This window comes from Anomaloglossus baeobatrachus, chromosome 5 (genome assembly GCF_048569485.1).
Source record: "Anomaloglossus baeobatrachus isolate aAnoBae1 chromosome 5, aAnoBae1.hap1, whole genome shotgun sequence".
NCBI lineage: Eukaryota > Metazoa > Chordata > Amphibia > Anura > Aromobatidae > Anomaloglossus > Anomaloglossus baeobatrachus.
The window spans coordinates 517790916-517812029 of NC_134357.1; the positions used below are offsets into that span (position 1 = coordinate 517790916).

General features: G+C 42.3%; 1 protein-coding gene across 1 annotated transcript in view; it reads left to right on the forward strand.

The window, feature by feature from the left end:
* Positions 1-21114, forward strand: part of LOC142312869 (uncharacterized) — a 288408-nt gene that overhangs the window by 221076 nt on the left and 46218 nt on the right. The window contains 3 exon segments of the mRNA XM_075351855.1: positions 6826-6833; positions 12654-13055; positions 13058-13255. Coding sequence (XP_075207970.1) covers positions 6826-6833; positions 12654-13055; positions 13058-13255 — 608 coding nt within the window.

Sequence of the window (21114 nt, forward strand, 5' to 3'; positions counted from 1 at the left end):
CCAGTGTCCGCAGAAGCCGGCTCCTGCTGCCTGCACATTTAGTTGTTGCTGTCACACACAGCGATCTGTGCTTCACAGTGGGACAGCAACAACTAAAAAATGGCCCTGGACATTCAGCAACAACCAACGACCTCACAGCAGGGGCCAGGTTGTTGCTGGATGTCACACTAAGCAACATCACTAGCAACATCGCTGCTACGTCACAAAAGTTGTTCGTTAGCAGCGATGTTGCTAGCGATGTTGCTTAGTGTGACGGGGCCTTAACACCTGGACTCTGTGCTCAATGGTAGAGATAGGTAGATTGATTCTCATGATTCCGATCTATCAGCCTGGTCAGTAATCTCTTGACTGTTGGATCGGAGGCTCGTAAATCTTTTACCTTCTGGGATTGGCTTTCGATTAGCTGGAAAACCCATCACACCCCTTCTGTTAATAAAAAGCTGTACCTGCCATTCTGAAAGGTAAGAAATTCACAAGTCTCCCGTTCAATGGCCACAGACTACTGATGTGGCAGATGGATCTGTGAATTGTAGTGCCACAAATCTATTTGTTCATCTCTAAATATACTTTTTTTTTGTTTATAAATTCTTTATTTAAATTTTTTTAAGTCATAACAAGGTATAAGACTAGAGAGAAAAGGAATGGCATCTTAACAAATCTTTTAAAAGATATAACATAATATACATACACGGAGTGTAATACACATTGCGACCTATATGACTTTTATAGCTTGTCATAAGTATGGAATTGAACTCAGAATCCTAAGATCCTGATATGGAAGATAGAAGCATTACCAGTCTGCCGCAGGGTGTACTGGTATGTAAAAGCCAATTTTCTCACGCTAAAAACCCCGAGCATTCTTTTTGTAAGCACAACTCACTCATGAAATAAAGGTACAACACTACATGCTAGTGCATTCTAAGTGCTAGAAAGTAGTTGTCAGAAATTTCTCCTACAAAGTTACTATTAAAGGAAATAATGTCTGCACCTTTATATTTATCTAGTATAATCCTCAGCTCTAGGACACAATTATGTAAAAAAAAAGTTAGGTTCGCTGTGACATTTTAAGACCTCAGTTAAGCAAATCGGATACTCTTTCCATTTACGGCCTACAATTAGTCTTGGGCTTTATTTAAAACACTGTCCCATGAAATAAACTCTGAATTCCACTTCCCTACACCGAGAGGAAGACACTGAGCCCACTTATGAGGGCACTAAGACCATTATCCTGAACGGGTTAGTCGACTGAGTGAAGCCACAACCTTGTCTAGCTGGAGGCTGTAATACCCATTATCACAGCACCTCCAACTCCAGTCCAATGTTTCAGAACCCATTACCATCTGATACTTCACTCAAGAGGTTTAGGCCTAAGCCACACGGCATGAAAATCGAAGTGAGTGGAATGCGATCATTTATCGCATTGCACTCGGACCAATATTAGCCTATGTCCCAGCATCCATGAGCGACTATTTTCTCAGCCCTAATCGGACCAAGAAAACAATCGCAGCATGCTGCGATTGTAATGCGAGTCTTGTTTCTTTCGGACCCTTTCAAGTCTATGGGGCGCGAAAAAAACCACACTGCACTCGTGGTACACCGGTGTACCGCGAGTGCAGGGCGAGAATGGCTATAGCCGTCAACGGAGGAGAGAGGGAGATAAGTCCACAGCGCCTGCCTGCCCCTCCTCAGAGCCGGCCCGCCCCCGCAGCTGAGGTCCGATCACATGATCGGACCTCAGTCGCAGTGACACTCGGCTCCTGCTGTGCTGCCAGCGTGAGCCGAGTGTCATGCGAGGATCGCAGTAGATCCCCGTGTGGCCCCGGCCTTACCCATATGCCCTTTATAGGTAAGGATGGTTGACCTTAGGGAGATCAACATCCAGCACCGCGGAGCACCATCACGTGTTTTCTCAACGCAGTGATTCTAGAGCAATGCCCCCTGGGAAATATGCAAAACAAGGAAGCCGCGGAGACACCATCACATGTTTCTCAACGCTGGCAGGTAACTAGCCAGGTCTTTCACCGGGAAGGAAAAACCACGGGAAGGGCAGTCTCCGGTCAAGGAAACCACCTATGCCAAAACATGGTATCCATCCACAGACAGCTGTTTCAGGGTATTTGCCCCTCATCAATGTGGAGTAGGAAACTGGCTAGTGGGAGCAATGCCTAGTAGAAGACTATATAGGTAAGGATGGTTGACCTTAGGGAGATCAACATACAGCACCGTGGAACACCATCACGTGTTTTCTCAACGCAGTGATTCTAGAGCAATACCCCCTGGGAAATATGCAAAACAAGGAAGCCGCGGAGACACCATCACATGTTTCTCAACGCTGGCAGGTAACTAGCCAGGTCTTTCACCGGGAAGGAAAAACCACGGGAAGGGCAGTCTCCGGTCAAGGTAACCACCTATGCCAAAACATGGTATCCATCCACAGACAGCTGTTTTGGGGTATTTGCCCCTCATCAGTGTAGAGTAGGAAACTGGCTAGTGGGAGCAATGCCTAGTAGAAGACTATATAGGTAAGGATGGTTGACCTTAGGGAGATCAATCACTGCGTTGAGAAAACACGTGATGGTGCTCCGCGGTGCTGGATGTTGATCTCCCTAAGGTCAACCATCCTTACCTATATAGTCTTCTACTAGGCAGTGCTCCCACTAGCCAGTTTCCTACTCCACACTGATGAGGGACAAATACCCCGAAAAAAGCTGTCTGTGGATGGATACCATGTTTTGGCATAGGTGGTTTCCTTGACCGGAGACTGCCCTTCCCGTGGTTTTTCCTTCACGGTGAAAGACCTGGCTAGTTACCTGCCAGCGTTGAGAAACATGTGATGGTGTCTCTGTGACTTCCTTGTTTTGCATATTTCCCAGCTGGCATTGCTCTAGAATCACTGCGTGGAGAAAACCCGTGATGGTGCTCCGCGGTGCTGGATGTTGCTCTCCCTAAGGTCAACCATCCTTACCTATATAGTCTTCTACTAGGCATTGCTCCCACTAGCCAGTTTCCTACTCCACACTGATGAGGGGCAAATACCCCGAAACAGCTGTCTGTGGATGGATACCAAGTTTTGGCATAGGTGGTGTCCTTGACCGGAGACTGCCCTTACCGTGGTTTTTCCTTCCCGGTGAAAGACCTGGCTAGTTACCTGTCAGCGTTGAGAAACGTGATGGTGTCTCCGCGGCTTCCTTGTTTTACCCATATGCCCTGACCTGGTAATATTGATACCCAATGAAAAAAAATACAGGGCGCCTCATAGCACAGATGTCCTTCTGAATTTAATGGTAACCGCAAAAGCATCAAAGGTGTGAGGATAACATGCTCACCTTACAAGGATGTGCTATTGCCTGGCACAATGCTGTTTCAAAGCCAAATTATGGGAGATCAGCTGAAGTTCGACCCAAAATACCAGTAAGTCAGTCATAGCAATTGCCAGTTGGACAATAAAAATTAAAAAAAAAAAAATCAAAGAAAGGATAACCAGTGGTCTTAATGATTTATGAAAAGGTGAAGATATGGAAGTTATAGGCTTATTCAGGGTAAAATAGGTGTTTCTGTCAAGGGAGGAATTTGCGTTGAGGACTGCTAATGGAGTCCTCATTTGGGATATCCAGAGACTATGCCATATTAGCTGTGTATCGGTGCCAATATATATATATCAATGTATATAAGACAAAGAACACAGACATGCTCTCTTTTCAGCCAGCGTCACCAACTGACTCATGTATTCTATTGTTCCAGCATTAAACACATCATTTCAGCCTGAAAGATATTTACAAAAACTTTTCCATTTGCTCACACATACTGATAAAGAATAATTAGGGGGGAGTGCATATGGGCAGCATTGGGAGAATGCATGAGATCATACATCATCCCAAATAATACACTTTGAAGGCAGTAAGCGACGATGAGTTTCTGTAGAAATAATACATGGGAGTATGGGATCACCCGCCTCATCCCACAAATACTACATTCCTTCTCCTGTGAATTTTACTGATAAGGCTACCAATTAACTTAATGAATATCTCCTTTGTTCATTTATACTTTGGCTAACTTTTTCCAATATACAGCTTAGAATTATACTATGGGTCCATGCGATGGCTACATAGACAGACAGATAATTTTGCATCTAAATCTACATTTTGATTATTTACATACACAGATATTCTTATTACGTTTAAACAAACATACTACAGCTCAGGTGACCTCCACAGTCCCCCCTTAATAAAATATCTGTGAATATTATTAACCTTAAATTTAAAAATTTTCCCCATTTAGATATATTTTATTATTTGAGACTTATTTGTGACCTATTGCCTTTAGGACTTTAATTATATCCATATCTATATATGTGGGCTTTCTATGGGATTGTTGTTTAATTTAACACTATAGGTTTTAGCTCCTCCCTTAAGTACTTATTTTTATTTATTAAACATAACTCTATGATTTATAGGGGCTATTAGAATTGGCGTTATTACACTCATTAGGGCACATTATCCTGATTAAGAAAGATTGAATCTAGACCTTATTTAAAAATTAGCACATAATTAAACAAAAAAACAACAAAAGGACATTTGGAAATTGTCCATGGTTCTTCTTTCCGGATATGAAACAAAAAGGAGGATGCTTAGTCAGTGCTGGTCCACTTAGGGTCACTTTGTGAACCTAGATAATCTGCTCTTGATAAAAAAAAACAAAAAACAAAAAACAACAAAACATGATGAGGCTTCATGTGAACAGTTTGTGGCACAGACTTGGAAAAACCTTCTGGGATAATGGGTTGAATAGCAGCCGCTTTCTGCTTCGGTTGTGTCGGGTCCATTGGTTTCTGAGATGTGACGTCAACTCGCGTGTGATTACCAGTGCTCAGCAGACTAGGCCGGGGAGACATCAGCCTGATGGGATAGGCTCTTCCAAAACTATTCCCGAGATGAGAGAATCCGTAGCTAGCATTTTATATTAAGGAAAATCACTGAATATATTCATGAGAGTTAGTAGGAGACAAAAACATTTGTAAATGGTTAGATTACATTAACCAAACCACATTTTTGAGTCTATGAAATGGCTGAATTAAGTATTTTAGGTTACTCAATTCGTACCCTCAACAGTCCCCCCTTGACTTACTTCTGCCATTTCCAAATACTAAGGGTACTGTGTGTGAAGATGTAATTTACCCTCTCACTGTATATGCTGTACAGATTCCTATTTCAAGCTGGGTTCATTGTCTTATTTGAACTACTTCTGTGTACATTTCTATTGTTGTAGGTAATCACCCCCCTAAAATGCAAGGTTATATCCTCTTGAGGCACTTCCATCCCTGGGAGTAGGGGGAGGTGGGCCTAGAGTCCAACTAGTGTAAACTCTGCTTACCTGGGAGATTCAGGCAGAGTGAGCTGAAACTTGAAGGGAGCAGGAGCTCCAGCCTGTGTGGCTGTGGACACGGACGGAGCTAGGCCTGTGTGGCGGCCCGTGGGATTGTGTGGAACTCTTTGGACTACTGTAAGGACGATTGCTTTGTAATCCGGTCCGAGGATTGTCGGGAAGGGCCCCCGAATCTGTTTTACGTGGACTTATCTTGTGCTGTTCCAGTGTTCTTGTGAATAAATCTGTTGGATCGTTCCTCGGCCTGTTGTCTCTCCTTGCTCTGCTGTACACCCCGTCACACTGTGTTCCCTTAGGAAAAGAGGAAGAAAGATCTGTTGGGAAATCCTGCCTGACTGAACGTTGAGGCATGGGTGGAGAGGGGAATGGGATTTCTTCACCGGTTTGAGACCAAGGACCCCTAGGCGAGTCCTCACCCTTTGTAGTTGGACTTTCCCATGTCTCAAGGTTCTCTAAGTCCTCTCTTCTAACTGTTTCGGCAATGATGGTTTGGGATTGTACAGGTTTTTTGTAAAGGATAAATATGAGCAGGACGCTTAGTGCAGCTTCGGTGGATCGACCCTTCTGCAATGCGGTGCGTGAATCCATGTTGTCCTGCCATTGAGCTTTATCGAAATTTCTGTGTCTTTTTAGGATTAATCAGTCTCCTGACCGAAAACCATATACTACTAACTCTGATTTAGGATCTGGAATTAGAAAATACACTTGTTTATTTCTCTAATTAGTCAATCATATGAAAATTATACATGCTTTGCGCTAGACCAAAGAAAAACATTTTACATTGGAACCTGTTTATTACTAAAGAGAAACAAAACACACACTAAAGAGAAACAAAACACGCATTGGTTTACAACATATTAGTTTGTTTTTTACATACCACTTGCATTATGTGGATTTTCAGCAATGACGTCGTTTTCTGCACTGGAAAGCCTCTGACCAGACCTGGAAAGAAATCTACACAACACGCACAGACTTGCATACAACGTGCTCATGATATACATCTATAATCAGTTTGCAGTCTCTAAGAATGGGTAGAGCAGATGCAGGGTGTTTCTGCGGACTCTTTACAGTTTTTTCTCATTGTTTTAAAAACGTGCTTCACAAGACCGGGTGAGTTTGCCTACCTGGGTACTGAACCCTGGCGTCACCAAAGCGCACACTGATATCCAACTGTCACAGATGTTAGTCCATGTTACTTGGGCCATCATTAAGAAGAGATCTCATGGCAGAGAAAGCTTACCGCCCTTCATCCACAGACCTTCCTCAGTCAGCCGGCTCCCTGCGTCTCGCACTTCACTTTTTATTGGTTCACTTGTTCCTGTAGGGATTTAAGAACACAAGGAGTGACAGAAGTCACTGACGTGACCGGTGTCACCGAGGCATGGTCTTTATGCATGGTAAAGGACTCCTCAATTATAGGCCCGTTCACTGCTTCTTGGTCAGCTGCACCTGTGCGGGGATCTCCATCCAATTCCATCAGCTCAGATCTAGACTTTCTTTTCGGCATACCTAGCTTATTTGACAACAGGAAATATCTACATCCTACATACATTTTGACTATCTTACCTACCTCTGCTCCACCCATCTAGAGAGGCACTTACGTCACTTCTTGCTGTACCGATAGGATGGGAGGGAGTGGCCTAAATTTAGACTACCTCATGTTGTGCAAACCGTAGCATATCCAGTGCAGAATCGACCACCATCTGATTCCATCTATAAAAACAAAAACTAAAAGAAATATGCATTAGATCATTCCTATAACAGACATGTTTCATAGTAGTCTAATAAACATGACATAACTGTTGTAAAAGAAAGGCCAGCTTTAAAGCCTATCCAATATGTCTGCTGTGCCTTATACTGCTGGGAAAATATAATAGATATCTACTTTTCCCCCCTTTTTATGTTTTGTTTTACATACTATTTTGGCAAAACTTACAGGTTTATAACAGCAGACAATATGATGAAACAACCGAGAAATATAACCTATACTTTACTGGGGAATTTTGAAACCTTACAAGACGGTTTATAGATATTCTGTATCTACAAAAGAAAAGGAAAGTAATCAATATTGGCAGTTTGTATGCAAAAATAATACAAAACAAAAACATAACCATGAAAACAAAAAAACACCCCTAATTTGTATAGTTTAAAAAATATACTTTTCCCTGCAAAATTAATTTAATTATTTAAATAGCAGCAGAATACTATTGATAATCTCCTATGAAATTTTGAACTCTAAGGATTAAACAAAATCCACTCCACCAGCCGGAAAAAAACACTTGTTAGTACATAAGACAGAAACAGCTTTGTAAATCTGCTGAAACTACCTTTTTTTTTTCTTTTTTTTTTTTTTTACTTTTCTCTACTTCCTTATTTTTTTTTCCTCTGCTCTCCTACAACATGTGACTAGCAGCAGCTTACTGAAAACACTCCTACACATCCCTGCGCTGACTTATGCCCCCCCTGTCTCCTTCAGGATGCGCAATGTTAGAACAGCTGGTGGGGAAAACAGATACAAGAAAAGAAACTATGGGCAGAACTTTCACTATAGAAATATATATAATATATTTCTGTACCGTGTCAGCCAGCAGAAACAAAAGTACTACAGAAACATATATTATAGAAACCTTAAGATTGATGGAGTGGAATGGAGAGCATCATTAGAGCGGGTAGCTTGGGACTGGAAATCACTGCAACAAAAACAAGCAGTCCGGGGCTCCCCCCTGTGTCATTAGGGAAGGTTGGGGCAGACTCCTGGGTGCAGCCGGACTGTGGGCAGTATCTTGGGAAATCTCCTACTCTGGGAAAAGGCACACTTGGCTTCAGGTAGATCATTACTGGATCTACAGGGAACACCTTTATTGTAAATTTATGTGTTGCAAGTTTTGGTTACGTTTTCGAGGGTACCTGGCCAAACACTGAGATTTGGGGGTGTGACACTTTCTTTTGATAGTGACTGGGCTGACCACAACGCCAACAATTCTATTGCTGGCTTTATTGATTGGGAGCTACGTATACGGGGTTTGGACTTTGTTGGGGCATGGGCTGTGGCGGGGGCTGCACCGGCACATTTGTATATACCAATTGATCTTGAGCCCATCTTTTTAAAGCGGCTCAATACTGTTGTCCACTTTGGAAAATGGTGTCATCAGTGCCTGGGGGCATTGTTAGATGGGGCTCCATTAAGGGCCAAAAACTGTCTCCTGCTTTTACTTTGGTGAGATTATCTAGGTCCTTCCGTGCAGCTGAGTATAACTGATGGACCTGTAGCATCTTCCTATAAAATCGCATAGGGTTAATGCTGGGATCTGGCAGGCAGGGGATTAATGCCGCTGACTGGGTGGGGTTGAAAGGGACATATTTAAATGAGGGCTCTTCCTCGTCAGGTTCGGGGTAAGGCTCACTATGTGTCCTAGGGGAAGGAGGGGGATCCAAGGGGAGGGGATTGGTAATTGGGGAGTGTGACGGCAGACTGGCCGGTAAGGGGAGAGACGGCATTGCAGGTATGGGAGGGAAAAGGGGTATGGGTGTGGAAAGGGTTAAGGGATGCTGTCTAGTGACTGCAGCATCTGTGAATATCTCCGGGACGGGGAATAAAATGGGGATCAGGTTGTGGGGCAGCAACAAAACAACCTGTCAGAGGACCCTCAGATCTGTCCTCAGACTCGGGTAACATATAGAAAAACACAAGATATCCTCGCTCATCCTCTTCTTTGACCTCAATATATCTTTCTGATAGCAATATCTGCAATACTCTATTAAACAATTCAGCATCAATCAACAAATAATACTCTGGAAATCTCCGGTGCACGTTACACAGCTGAACTCTCTCCAGCACGTGCCCCTCCCTAAGGAATGCTTACTAAATCCACTGTGAATCCTCAGCTTTTTTTTTTTTTTTTTTTTTTCTTTAACCTTGTCTTCTCCGTTCTAAACATTTTTGCTATCTTGATGGTGTCTGGATTACACTAATATAACTATGCGGCGTACATTAAAGCCCGGCCCGGAACTTAAGGCTACACCTCTATACTAGCTGGCAACTCCTCAGCTATATAGTAATAAGGGTATCCCGCGCTTGGAGGAGGGGTACAAAATGTATTCCCTCCGGACTTGATCAGCTGCACCAATATTTTTTATTGTCCTAATCCCTATCTTCTTTCATTGAGGATCTGTCTCATGAAAGGAGGAGGACGTACAAAAATGTACATGCATATACAAGAATGTCCAGACCTCCGGACTTGGTCAACTGTATCAAACTTAATGTCCTAATCCCTATCTTCAGTCACGGGAACCCCCCCGCGTCTTTAATTACAGACCGGGTCAGTCTAACTAGCTATATCCAGCCACCACCATCTTTCCTGCCCTAACAACCGTCCTCTGGATCCCGTGTGACACTCGATCCACACCTCAGGGCTGGGATCGTGCTCTGAGCTCCAGCGGGCACTACCCCTGAGTCACAATCAGGTACCTTTTAACACCGATATGGACACACAGCCCGTCACTGCCTCCTCTCCAAAACGAACCACAACGGTAGTGAATACACAGTATGTAACACTTACCCGTGGGGTCGGAGGTGATCAGCCTGGTTGGAGCGGAGGGAGGTCTCAATCCGTGACATCCAAACCATCGGTATCTCCAGGTCAGTAATGCGTCCTTGAAGGAGCTCTACGCTGGTGCGCCAAACTGTCAAGGGAGGAATTTGTGTTGAAGACTGCTAATGGAGTCCTCATTTGGGATATCCAGAGACGATGCCATATTAGCTGTGTATCGGTGCCAATATATATATATCAATGTATATAAGACAAAGAACACAGACATGCTCTCTTTTCAGCCAGCGTCACCAACTGACTCATGTATTCTATTGTTCCAGCATTAAACACATCATTTCAGCCTGAAAGATATTTACAAAAACTTTTCCATTTGCTCACACATACTGATAAAGAATAATTAGGGGGGAGTGCATATGGGCAGCATTGGGAGAATGCATGAGATCATACATCATCCCAAATAATACACTTTGAAGGCAGTAAGCGACGACGATGAGTTTCTGTAGAAATAATACATGGGAGTATGGGATCACCCGCCTCATCCCACAAATACTACATTCCTTCTCCTGTGAATTTTACTGATAAGGCTACCAATTAACTTAATGAATATCTCCTTTGTTCATTTATACTTTGGCTAACTTTTTCCAATATACAGCTTAGAATTATACTATGGGTCCATGCGATGGCTACATAGACAGACAGATAATTTTGCATCTAAATCTACATTTTGATTATTTACATACACAGATATTCTTATTACGTTTAAACAAACATACTACAGCTCAGGTGACCTCCACATTTCCACACTAGACTAACATCTTCCTCAAGCCATATTATAGTAACAAACCTCAGAAATGTATATACACGATAAGACAGGAAAAGGAAATTACATCAGGGGGTTTGAAAAGTGTAACTTGTCTTATCGTCAATAAACCTGTTCCTCCCATTTCTGCTTTTCTTCATGTTTTCATAAACCAGATAGCACACTTAGTTACGGTCAATACCTAGCAGCAGTTCAAGTCTTAGGCCAGGCATTAAAAAGAGAAATCAAACAGTCTTTAAGTCAAGTACTTGGACAGATCAGAGGAAAATTTGGAAGCAAAGTCAGGTAACCAAGACTGGTGCGGACCCAATTGTAGCACAATGATAATCAGAATCAGTTTACAGTTCTAAACTTATAGCTGGTAAAGACGTGTATCTCAGAGATTTTAAGCTCTCTGTCAAAATTACCGGACCATTGTCGCGTAGTTGCTCAGATTCACAGTTTGTTCACATTCTCAGGCTGGGTGATCATGTGCATTGTGTATGCATTATGCAGCATCACCTTCAGCCTGACCATGGACTCTTTTGCAGCAGTGAAATCACTGGAGAATGCCAACATAAGTAAATCATAGTTTGATATCATATAAAGTAACAGAATGTATTTACAAATGTGGTGGATTTAGATTAGTTGTTTAATACAGTACTGAAGACTACCAACAAATTTTGCAGCATAATGTAGGGCCCAGTGTGAGAAAGCTGGGTATCCTCAGAGGTCATAGGTCTTCCAGCAGGACAATGACCCAAAACACACTTCAAAAAGCACTAGAAAATGGTTTGATAGCAAGCACTGGAGACTACTAAAGTGGCCAGCAATGAGTCCAGACCTGAATCGCATAGAACACCTGTGGAGAGATCTCAAAATGGCAGTTTGAAGGCGGCACCCTTCAAATCTCAGGGACCTGGAGCAGTTTGCCAAAGAAGAATGGTCTAAAATTCCTGCAGAGCATTGTAAGAAACTCATTGATGGTTACCGGAAGCGGTTGTTCGCAGTTATTTTGGCTAAAGGTTGTGCAACCAAGTATTAGGCTAAGGGGGCCAATACTTTTGTCTGGCCGGCCCATTTTTGGAGTTTTGTGTGAAATGATTAATGATTTGATTTTTGTTTCATTCTCTTTTGTGTTTTTTCATTGCAAGCAAAATAAATGGAGATAATAATACTAAAGAATTTGTGATTGCAATCATTTTGAAGAAGAAACTGAGTATTATCTGACAGAATTGCAGGGGTGCCAATACTTTTGGCCAGCACTGTATATGATACTGTATATACAATACATTCTACTTCATGTGATTTATGAGTTCCCTTGGGAAACAGCAACTAATCTTAATAAAAAGTGAAATCTTTTCTGAATACATATTTTATGTAGCTTAAGCTTAGGTATTCTATCAAAGAACAAGTGACTGATAGCCATAGCAGAAGACACAATTGTATTTTTTTTTCCGATGCTTCAGTGTTCCCATATTTGTGATGGAAGCTAATGTTTTCATTAGTTTTTATGACATAAGAGCCTTAACTTCAACTGTACACTTGGCCCAAAGTCGTGACTTCCTTGTACATGCCAAAACTGCTCCTCCCCTGTGCCCGGCTTTGGGCTGAACTGAATCTAGTGGCCGGAAGTATATGAGATGTCTCAGGCACACTAAAATATAAACCTAGGAAGTACTTAGCTTCAAAAGAGAAGGAAATATCAACTTGGTGACCTGACCTGATACTCTATTAGTCCCTGATTTGAGGTCTATTGCTGCCACCACTGTTTTACTTTATAATTTAATTTTACTACAATTTGTATGGAAATGGTTTAAAATATATTATATAGTACAATTATTATTATTTCAGAGAACTGTTTTTGATAAAATAACAAATTTGGTTTTATTTTTTGGCAGATGATCATTATGTCACACCAGATACACATGAAGATCGTGCCTTGACCCTAAATATTCCTGCATCCCTTCTATCATCTGATCCATTTCAACAGGTCATATCTTCTGATTCATTTCAAACTGTTAGGTCAAATATAAGAGGCAGAAGAAATGTTGAACATCAAAGCGCTCTCACAAGAAAGAGGAAATTTAAGCCATATTTATGTTCAGAATGTCAAAAAAGTTTTACTCAGAAAGCAGGTCTTGTCAGACATCATAAAATTCATACAGGGGAGAAACCATTTTCATGTTCAGAATGTGGAAAACGCTTCTCAAAAAAGTCAACTCTGGTTAACCATCAGAGAATTCACACAGGGGAGAAGCCATTTTCATGTTCAGAATGTGAGAAATGTTTTAGTCAGAAAACAGATGTTGTAGAACATGAAAGAATCACACAGGAGACAATCCATATTCATGTTCAGAATGTGGCAAATGTTTTAATCAAAGATCATGTCTTGTTACACACGTAAGACTTCACACAGGGGAGAAGCCATTTTCATGCTCAGAATGTGGGAAATGTTTCATTCAGAAATCAAGCTTTGTTAGGCATCAGAGAATTTACCTAAGGAAGAAGACCTTTTCATTCTCATAATATGGAACTTTTTTAACGAGAAATTAGCTTTCTTTCACAACAAAGAATTAACACACAGAAGACATATTTATGTCTATCCAGAAAGAAAGTACCGTATATACTGGCGTATAAGACGACTTTTTACCCCCTTAAAATAATGGCTACAGTGGGGGGTCGTCTTATACGCCGGATATACACATATATCATATATATCATACAGCATATACAGCGGATATATAGCGGATATATAGCAGGGGGCCGCACTGTGTGAGGAGGTGTTTTTTTTTCACTGTCCAGTATAACCAATAGGATTAGTGCAGTAACGCCAGATTCCCCTCGCATCCATGCAGGGACATTAATGAAGAGCTTACATGCTGGTGTAAGTGTGCATATTGCTACAGTACCGTAAGTGCTGCCGACCTCGCCCCCTTTCTCGGCCCGGTGACTCCCCTGCCCCTGCACTAATCCTATTGGTTATACTGGACAGTAAAAAAAACACCTCCTCACACAGTGCGGCCCCCTGCTCTTAGCATACTGAAGCATACGCCAGCAAGACCTGTTACAATATCGCAGCTTACAGTTATGATCACCAGACACTTGCTCTCTTGTTTGTTTTGCAAAGTTTTAGCTTTACCGTACATGTTTGAAACAACCTTATGTTTATAAGTGACAGTTTTGCTGCTATATACAGTACCTGCAGACTTTTTTTCATTTGGGAGCGGGGTAGTCTTATACAGTGAGTTTATCCCAAATTCTATATTTTTAGGGCAGAAGTTGGGGGTCGTCTTATACACCCAGTCGTCTTATACGCCGGCATATACGGTAATTTTTTAAAGATCCAAGAAATTACACTGGGTAGTAGCCATTTGTTTGACTAGGAAAAAATGCTAAGTTACATGAAAAAGTAAAAGTAATTGAGTATTAAATGATGAATAGGAAATTAATACAATTAGCAAACATGTCTCTATTTTTTAAAGTAAATAAAATCCTAATAACACAGTGGTGCGGAAAACTTTATGAACCATTCAGAATTTTCCATATTTCTGCATAAAAATTATGTAAAACTACATCCGATGAAGAGTCATAAAAGTAGATAAAGAGAAGCAAATAAAAGAAATGGATCAAAAAATTATACTGTGGCATTTTTTTAAATGAGGAAAATGATCGAAGATCACTTCTAAGAGTGGTCAAAGTACTGTATGTGAACCTTTTTGGATTAGCAGATGATTTGAAAGTAGAGTTAGTCTGGTGTTTTCAGTCACTGAGATGACAACAGGTGTGAGTGGACCATCTATTTAAATCAAATAGTAACAAACTTTCTTGGCGTTCTTTCATATATGGCAGGCACGTTAATTACCTGCAAATCAGTGGGGATCTAGGTTTTGATGCCTCAACCGATTGCTTAAAGGGGTTGTCTGATCTGATGTAGAATGACAAGTCTGCAGTCACTCTTTATGACTGCAGACTAGTGAGTCCTGCCAGTGCACGCACTGTGCGCTGCGAGGATTTGACGGTTTCTAAGCTAGTAATGGCGGTCAAGTGACCACAATTATGTGATATTACTGGTGAAAACCTAACTAGTGGTTTAGGCCTCACTCAATGCAAGTGTACTTAGCAAGGCAACGCCCACTAGACGTCTGCACATAGTAGACGGGCACACTCACTAGTTGGATTCTGGCTGGGAATATGCATATTGGATAATTATAATTACGTGACCGCCATTCCCAGCTCAGAAACTGGTGCGTTGTAAGAATTCACTAGTCTGCAGTAACACAGAGTGACTGCAGACTTGTTATTCTAAACAGGACAACCCCTTTAATAGATCCCTGAACAGTGTGCAGCTTAAAAGACGAGCTTATAGCTCTGGTCTGCGTGCACAAGCAAAGTGGAGGATTAATTTAATACGCAGTGTAGGCTTTCAGATCCTGCAAATATGAAAAAATATTGTGAAAGGTTAATTACTCTTTAAAGCACTCCCGTATTTATTTTAGTTCACCACCTGAGTGGTATCACTAATGCATGATACCTGCCCCAAGTAATAAAATTACCAGATGCTGTCTTGTTCTGTTCTCAGCACCGCTCTGGTCTTCTTCTGCTGGTTGTGACCTGCTGGATCACTCTAGTATTTGCTGGGTGAGCCTGAGATCACTACTCAATGTTAGAGCCAGAACAAGGCTCTCATAGATGTATATTAAGAGCTTGTGTCCATTAGCTCTGACTTTCTTGCAGTCAGGAGCTGCGGTCACAAGATGGTGGAACAGTACCAGAGCAGTGCTGGGAAGAGCAGAAGACAGCGACTGGTAACTATATAAATAGAGGCAAAAAACGTAAATTAATGATACCACCCCAGGAGTGAAATATAACAAAAGTACTGGAGTGGTGTTTTCAAGAACAAGGATCTCACAAAGTCTGAACTTCACAACACATTTTTGTGGAAGTGTATCATTGCACAAACAAAAGAGATTTCTAAGGGCCTTAGACGAAGAGTTGTTGAAGCGATTGTCAATGTTCACCTCAAGTCCACCATCAGGAGAACACTGAAAAACAATTTGAACATGGCAAAATTGCAAGCCACTGTTTTCGAAAATAGGACTTTAGTCTCCCATCTGCAGTATGCTAAAGATCATCTTGACATTCCAAAAGACTACTGGAACAATGTTATGTGGATAGATGAGTCTATGACATCTGTATCAGTGCCTGGGCCAAACCTGGAACAATGGATTCTGAATTTTACTTGCAATTTCAAAAGGAAAATATGAGGACATCTGACCATGAGCTGCATCTCAAGAGAATGAGGGTCATGCAAGAAAAGAATGATCATTCAGAATCCAAAAAAAGAGAAAATGTGTTCTGTTTACCTGATGCATTACTCCATGTTGGGAAAATAGATCCAAAAATGGTGCTCTGATAATGACATCTGAGTCGTAAATGGAGAATTACTACAGGTAGTTGCAAAGAAAACGAGGGTAAGTAGTCTGACACTCCAGTCCACAACAAATAAATTAAAAAATAACTTTATTCAATCCATGTTATGTTATAAACAAACACTCATTAAAAAAACAGTCCTGGAAAAAGATGACTTAAGCTATGTGTTCAAACCAATGCTTAGATCTGACTTTAGATTTAATCAACTAGTTCTATGGCATCTGGTGTCCAACTCCAGAAACTAAAATGTTTTCCTGCCTATTACGATAATTCCTGCACCCATCTCCACTCCGCATTGGTTTATTCACATGTTTAATTCCTATAATATTGAAATAGTTTAAACTACCCATGTGATCTTTAATGAAATGTTGAGAGGCTGCTGAGAAGCTAAGGATATTAAAATTACAAATTAGTGATCTGATTACACTGGAGACAGCAATGGGTGATAAATTTAACATTGGAAAAAGTTTATTATTCTGTGACTGAGTGATCAGATGGGATAAATGTTCCTTGTTGCTCCATAAGTTCACTTTTATTTCTAATTAATCATTTTTATTGATTTTCTCTTTGACATGAAAATTTACAAACAAAAATAAAATGAATCATACAAATGCAAAAACAGAATTAAAAAATAATCATATCAGTAATGACCCCCACCATCCATTACCATTCATAGCTAGGTATTACATGCATTATTTATTGCGATATATCTGCACCCAGGTGAGTTACATTTGGTGCATTCAGATAAGCTATTTTAACAGGATTGACCAGGATCAGCAGCAGCAACAGGTGCTGAGCCGCCCTCCCTCTCTGCTGTCAGGAAATCCGTCTCACAGCAGCAGCACCAGACACAGCCTCAGCATCATCGGAGCGGCACTGGATCTGGTGGAAGACTCTCTAGTACGAGTGGTACTTGGTCCAGTCAGCAGAGCCAGCAGCGTGACAAACCCGACAGCAGAAGAGCCTCCAGGGATGGCAGCGCTCCTTCCCCCGACCCGGTACCGCCTCTTTACACTGGAGTTGTGAGTGATCTTTAGAAAGTTCACTTCGTAAAGAGGTTTTCCCACCTTCCATGTTTGTGTTAGGTGGAGAAGCCGGCCGAGGAAGTGTTCCTCCAAGACTTAAGAACAAAGAATATGCCCTTTGGAAGCAAGGGCTGGCCCATACTTGGACTACGATTCTCGCAGGGAGAGTATCCAGCAGACCCTTTCTGAGGAGGCCCCGAGTTTTGATTCGGATCTCAGATCCATGATTAGGTCTGAAGTCAAAAGCTCCCTTCAATCCCTGTCTTTGGAAGAGCCTCCCTATAAGAAGCGCAGGTGTTCACCCCCTACCTTGGCAGATTCAAGTAGATCGGAAGGGGAAGATGGTTCCTCTATTTCTGACTGTTCCTCCTCTTCTGATGTTGGAGAGCGCCAATGTTTTCCTGTGGAGAACACAGACAAGCTGATTAAGGCAGTCAGGAGTACGATGGGCATGACATATGAGAGGCTGCAACGTTCTGTCCAGGACTCAATGTTTAGAAGACTATAACAAAAGAAATGTCGGGTCTTTCCGGTGGTCGACAAAGTGCAATCCTTAATTTTCAGATAGTGGAAGAGGCATTACAAGAGGATGTCTGTGCCTGGAACTTTCAAGTGTAAATACCCTTTTGAAGAAGCTGTATGTTTCTCCTGGGATGGGGCTCCTAAATTGAACGTGGCAGTGGCCAAGGCATCCAAAAAATTCTCTATGCCATTTGAAGACATGGGGTCACTAAAAGACAGAAAAGCGGATCTTTTTCTTAAAAATGCCTGGGAGTCCTCAGCAGGTACATTACGTCCAGCAATAGCCGCAACGTGTACAGCAAGATCCTTGGCGGTATGGCTGGCTGAGCTAGAAAAGAAACTTAAAAGGAAGGTTCCAAGGGGAGGATATTCTGTCCTCCTTACCTCTGTTAGAGGGAACCGCTGCATTTCTCTCTGATGCGTCAGCAGATTTTAGAAGACTGGCTGCCAAATCGGCGGCGCTTTCTATTCCGGCCAGGTGGGCCTTATGGCTGAAATGCCCAGGAGATTTGCAAGTGAAGGCCAGGCTTTGCTCGATTCCATGTCAAGGAGAGTTTCTCTTCAGATCAGTGCTTGATGATGTACTTGAGAAGGAGCTGATTGGAGCTCCACTGACCCCGGAAGTACTGGCGCGCTCACAGCTACATTTATATTCGTGTGTCTTAGATGTGAATATATATGACTGCGGCGCCCCCCTCCCTCCTCCAAAAAGAAACCGGTTTTAATAAAGAGTTTGGAGGACGGAGGACGATTTAAAAAGAAAAAAAAAAAGGGTTTTTTTAAGTGTTAGTCTTGGCACTGCCCCCTGGAAGGCACCATCCAAGGCACCGGCCCTCAAGGCCCTGCCTTGCATCCATACGTGTACATCTGTGATTTTACTGCCTTCTGTCAAATCTACAATTACATACTGTACGAAACTGAGGCTGTGCTCCATATCCATCATAGGCACAGCTGCAAACCCCACACACATTGTCCACACACAACTCGGAACGTAAATAACAGTTGTACGTGTGTGGCTCTGCTCCAAAAGTATCGTACATGATAGAAAGAACATATAGAATAGATAATAAGAAAGAATAGAATAGATAGAAAGAAATAACAGAATAGCTTGATAGAGCGATAGCGAGCTTGGCCAGCCATTTTTAGAGGGTTAAAAAAAAAAATGACGTAGGGTCTCCCCCATTTTTCATATCTAGCACAGGAACAGCAGCTGCAGGCTGCAACCCTCAGCTGTCTGCTGTACCTTGGCTGGTTATGAAAAATAAAGGGAATCCCATGCTTTTTTTAAAATTAATTTATTTATTTTTTTAAAAATGACGTGGGGTCCCCCCATTTTTTTTAAAACCAACTAAGGTGCAGGAGACAACTGGGGGGCTAATATTATTAGGGTGAGGGTGGGAAGGACCATTGTTATTTGGCCCTTTCCAGCCTATCAATATCAACCCACAGCCGCCCCAGAACTGGCGCATCCATAAGATGCGCCAATTCTGGCGCTGGACCCGGCTCTTCCCGTTTCTGTGGTGCAATGGCAGTCAGGGTAATAAGGAGTTAATGGCAGCCCACAGCAGCCACTAAATCCTAGATTAGTGATCTAGTCGTCTGAGACACCGCCCCTATCACTAATCTGTAAGTGAAAGTAAATAAACACATACACCCCCAAAATCCTTTATTTGGAATAAAATACAAAAAAACACCCTCTTTCACCACTTTACTAATCCCTAAACACCCCTGCAGGTCCTAAGTATTCCACACAAGGTCCCACAGCGATTCAGCTCTGCTACATCCCTGTCCTGTCACAACGAGCACCATAGAGCATGACTGCCCACTGACAGCAGACAGACATGCAATGAAAATGAACTCGAGTGAACCTCAGTCAGTGCCGTGAGACAGGCAGTAGTGTGGGGCACGCAGCTGTGACATCAGAGGTTCACCCGAGTTCATTCTTTTCACATGGTTCTGGCTTTGTGTCACGGCCTGATTTGTGGTCACAGGTGAAGGACTCCAGCTGTGGCAGCGGCTAGGGCTATGTGCACACGCTGCATTTTTTGACGCTGCGTTTTTGTGCGTTTTTGGCAGCTAAAAACGCACATAAACGCACCCGCGGCAAAAAAACGCGGCAAAACGCATGCGTTTTTACCGTGATTTGGTGCGTTTTTGGCTGCGTTTTGCTGCATTTTTGATCTCTGCATTTTTCTGCGTTTTTCCAATGCATTGCATGGGGGGAAAACGCAGAAAAACGCAGGAAAGAATTGACATGTCTATTTTTTTTTTTAAGCTCAAAAACGCAGCTTAAAAAAAAAGTTGTGTGCGGACAGCAAAAATGAAAACTCATAGACTTTGCTGGGGAAGCAAAGTAATGCAGTTTTGAGGCCAAAAATGCACCCGAAAAACGCGCAAAAACGCCGTGTGAACTTACCCTAAGGCCCCTTTCACACATCAGGTTTTTTTTGCTGTCAGTCACAATCCTTTCAATTTTGAAAACAACGGATCCGGCATCAAATGCCGCTGGATCCGTTTTTTTCTCATCGACTTGTACTTGCGATGGATGGCCTCCGGATCTGTGTAAAATTGTTTGTCTCGCAGATGGAGACAACAGACAAAGTAACATTTTTTTGTCTACGTCGAAATCGGACAGCAACGGATCCATCGCCATCCATCGTAGAATGGAGCCTATGGGCACGTGATCCGTCATAATCCGTAAAATGACGGAATCCGGCGACGGATTCCGTTTTTTTTAACCGAGCATGCTCCAATTTATTATTTAGTAATCAAATTAGCTAGCTGGTCGGATCCGTCGAAAAACAAATCCGTCTCATCAATTTTTCCACAATTTGCGACCGATCCGTAAAGCCAACGGATTGTGACTGACGGCAAAAAACTGATGTGTGAAAGGGGTCTAACCTGAGTGACGTCACTGCTGATAGCAGACTCACTTCAGTTGATGCGTGGAGCTCACAGCGAAAAGCCTTGTGCTATGGCGCTCGCTGTGTCAGAAATAGCAGTACTGGAAGCCTTGTGGGACCTCGTGTGGATTACGTTGAACCTGGAGGGGTGTTTGTGGGGGTTAATAAAGTGGTGAAAGAGGGTGGCTTTTTTGTCTTTTATTTCAAATAAAGAATTTTTCGGTGTTCGTGTTTATTTACTTTTACTTACACATTAGTGATGAGGGGGTGTCTCATAGACGCCTGCTATTATTAACCTAGGACTTAGTGGCTGCTGTGGGCTGCCATTAACTCCTTATTACGTCTAATGCCACCACACCAAGGCAATCGGGATGAGCTATTAATGGATACGGCAATTCCGGGCGGCTGCTGGCTGATATTTTTAGGCTGGAGGGCTCCCAAATATGTGGGTCTCCCCAGTCTGAGAACACCAGCCCCCAGCTGTGAGGCTTTATCTTGGC